Genomic DNA, 2727 nt, shown 5'->3' on the forward strand with positions numbered 1-2727 from the left:
CCAGCGGCCCCAGCTACCTGCACAAGTGTTACTGCGGCGAGGTTCCCTGGAACGCCATGATGGACTGGCTGTCCGAGGACCGGGAGCTCCATACGCTGGTCATCACTGCCTTCAGGTACGTGCCGACGCTGCCCACTCAGTCAGTCAGCTGCCATTTTGAAATTTGACTAACTATGTTTCTGTGGGTTGTGAGATGAATGTCGTCCTTTCTCCCTGTATTCCATGATTATTTATACATACAATCATCTCATCTCGTTTCATCTGTCTTTTCTTATCTTGTCTTACCTTAGCTCATCTCTTTTAATCTCATCTTATTTAATCTTATCTTATCTCATCACATCTCATCCTATGGTTATCTCATCTCGCGTTACCCCCCCCCCCCCCCCACCCAAACTACCCAAGGGTCACGGCCACTCCCCCCTCCAGGTACGGCTTCAAGCTGATGTTGGACCAGATGTTGCTGGGCGAGATCTCGGACCACGAGGAGCTGGAGGAGACGCTGCGTGGCTTCGACAACCACTGGTACATCGGCCGAGAAACCGAGGCGGGCTGGGCCACCGCTCTGGCTCAGTGTCGGGAAAATCTCTTCTCTCTCGGCCACAACTTGGGACAGGCAAGTACTCTAACGAGAATAATGATGATAATAGGAACAATCAGGGTCAGTGCTAGGCTCGGGCCAAAGGTGCTGTGGTCCTCTTCTGTTCTCTCTTATTTACCGCTAATAATTACTTTGCCTACTTTGTACCATAAGAGACTATACATTTTTTGATTATAGTAGAGGGTTTTACGGCGCTCGCAACTGCATAAGGTCATATGAGCGCTAAGAGACTGTATATTTTCCAGTTTCACTAAAAATTTTCCAATACGTGTCCAATTCCAACAGTGGATTAATCCTCCCTTTACATCGCTGGCTGTTCTAGAAAACTACATTTGACTTTAGATAGTGCCAGGCAGAATGTGGTCCTTGGCTTAAAGTAAGGGAGATCACCTGAGATGGCAGGACAAGGCTTAAAGTAAGGGAGATCACCTGAGATGACAGGACAACAGTCTCAGGATTGACTCAGTTGGGTGTGTGCCAGGGGAGAAATAAGTATAAGGTGTGTGTCCCCCCCCCCCCCCCTGTTTGTGTGTCGGGTGGTTGCAGGGTGCTACTGGCTGACCACATCTCTTGTCTTTTGCTTTTCCTTGCGCACAACATTTTTGTGTATCTGTATATGTGTCACGACGCGGTGGAATTAGCTGCTCATCTATTTTTGGCCATGTGGAGTTAATCATATCCTCTGAAAGCTGATTTAGTCGCCTTGCTTCCAAAGAAATAAATATCCATTTATCTTGAATAGAATTCAAGATATTTGCGATTGAAGGAAGTGAGGTCGCCTGGTTTCAGTGGTGAAATTAGCGAGAAAACGGCCTGCAAAGTTCAAAGTTTGATAACTCCGATAGCTAAAGAATTTTTAAATACTGAAAAATGACATATTTTGTGCCTTTAATCAATGTTTCTCAATAAAATTCACATGGAAATGTGTTTTCATGTGGACTTCAAAGAGGTAATGCCAAAAAATAAAAATTCACAAACCAGTTTCTTCAATTTCAATATTTTGACGAGCGCCTGGTTTCACCACGCTGCCTCACAAATTGTCAAACAAATTTTCCATGAAGGTAGATGAAGTGGAGTTTATTTTTATTCACTAATTCGTTAGTTTGATTCATTAACTTTATCCTTGTTTCTCCCCCCCCCATCCTCTCCCTCAGGGCACGTACTCGAGCCGCTCGCTGTCCCTGCAGGACCTGATGGTTCACATGGGCCGCGTCAACGCCGAGGCCGTGCGGGGCCAGTGGGCCAACCTCAGCCTGGAGCTGCTGTACATGACCAACGACGACGAGGAGCGCTACTCCATCCAGGCCCAGCCCGCCATGTTGAGGAACCTCACCGTGCAGGCTGCCGACCCGCCCCTCGGGTACCCCATCTACTCCTCCCCGCCCATCTCTGTGCCTCTCTTGTGATCGCGTCGTCACCGCGAGCGATTCAGCCACGTCATACACACACGTGTACATGTGTACGCTCGGTCGCACGTTCTATATTTGACGTAACTTAGCCACGTCATACACACTTTGCAACCTCAGTGCTTTCTTGTTGTATCTCCATCTTTTTTTTTTAAACAGTGAAAATGTGACATCTTTCTGTGAAGCTCTCTCTTTGTTATGAACTGTTTTCACTTTTCAAAAATGGAGATAGGACAAGAAAGCACAGAGGTCGCGATATAAGTTTGGCTCGGTCACACGTTTAATATATTATTTTACCTAACTTCTCCTTGCACACAGATCTGTTGTTTTGTTTTTTTGTGTAGGTTTTTGAAATAACGCCCCCATCGACACAATTTAGATCATTTAGGAGGCGGGCTTCTGACCCTGCCTGTCAGGGCCAACCCAGGCAGAGGGGGATACCACATCCCAGGAGACAGACGGCCAAGATACTCGCTAAAAATTTTCTCCCCTCTCAGGAATCAAACTTGGGTCACCTGTGTGTGACAGCGAAGCATCTAACCACTGCGCCACAGACACCGGTCTCACAGGTGTGCTGTGTGCTCGGTCACACCTTCAATGTCCAGCTTAGCTCCTCTATACACAGGTGTGCTGTGTGCTCGGTCACACCTTCAATGTCCAGCTTAGCTCCTCTATACACAGGTGTGCTGTGTGCTCGGTCACACCTTCAATGTCCAGCTTAGC

The 2727-nt window shown here is 47.4% G+C and overlaps 1 protein-coding gene across 1 annotated transcript in view; it reads left to right on the top strand.

The window, feature by feature from the left end:
• LOC101862191 (pecanex-like protein 4) overlaps positions 1–2190 on the top strand; it is a gene marked incomplete in the record, with an annotated part of 18649 nt that extends 16459 nt beyond the window's left edge. The window contains 3 exon segments of the mRNA XM_013084266.2: positions 1–115; positions 427–613; positions 1753–2190. Coding sequence (XP_012939720.1) covers positions 1–115; positions 427–613; positions 1753–2004 — 554 coding nt within the window.
• Between the last annotated feature and the right edge of the window lie 537 nt (positions 2191–2727).

This window comes from Aplysia californica, unplaced genomic scaffold (genome assembly GCF_000002075.1).
Source record: "Aplysia californica isolate F4 #8 unplaced genomic scaffold, AplCal3.0 scaffold00282, whole genome shotgun sequence".
In the NCBI taxonomy this organism is placed as follows: domain Eukaryota; kingdom Metazoa; phylum Mollusca; class Gastropoda; order Aplysiida; family Aplysiidae; genus Aplysia; species Aplysia californica.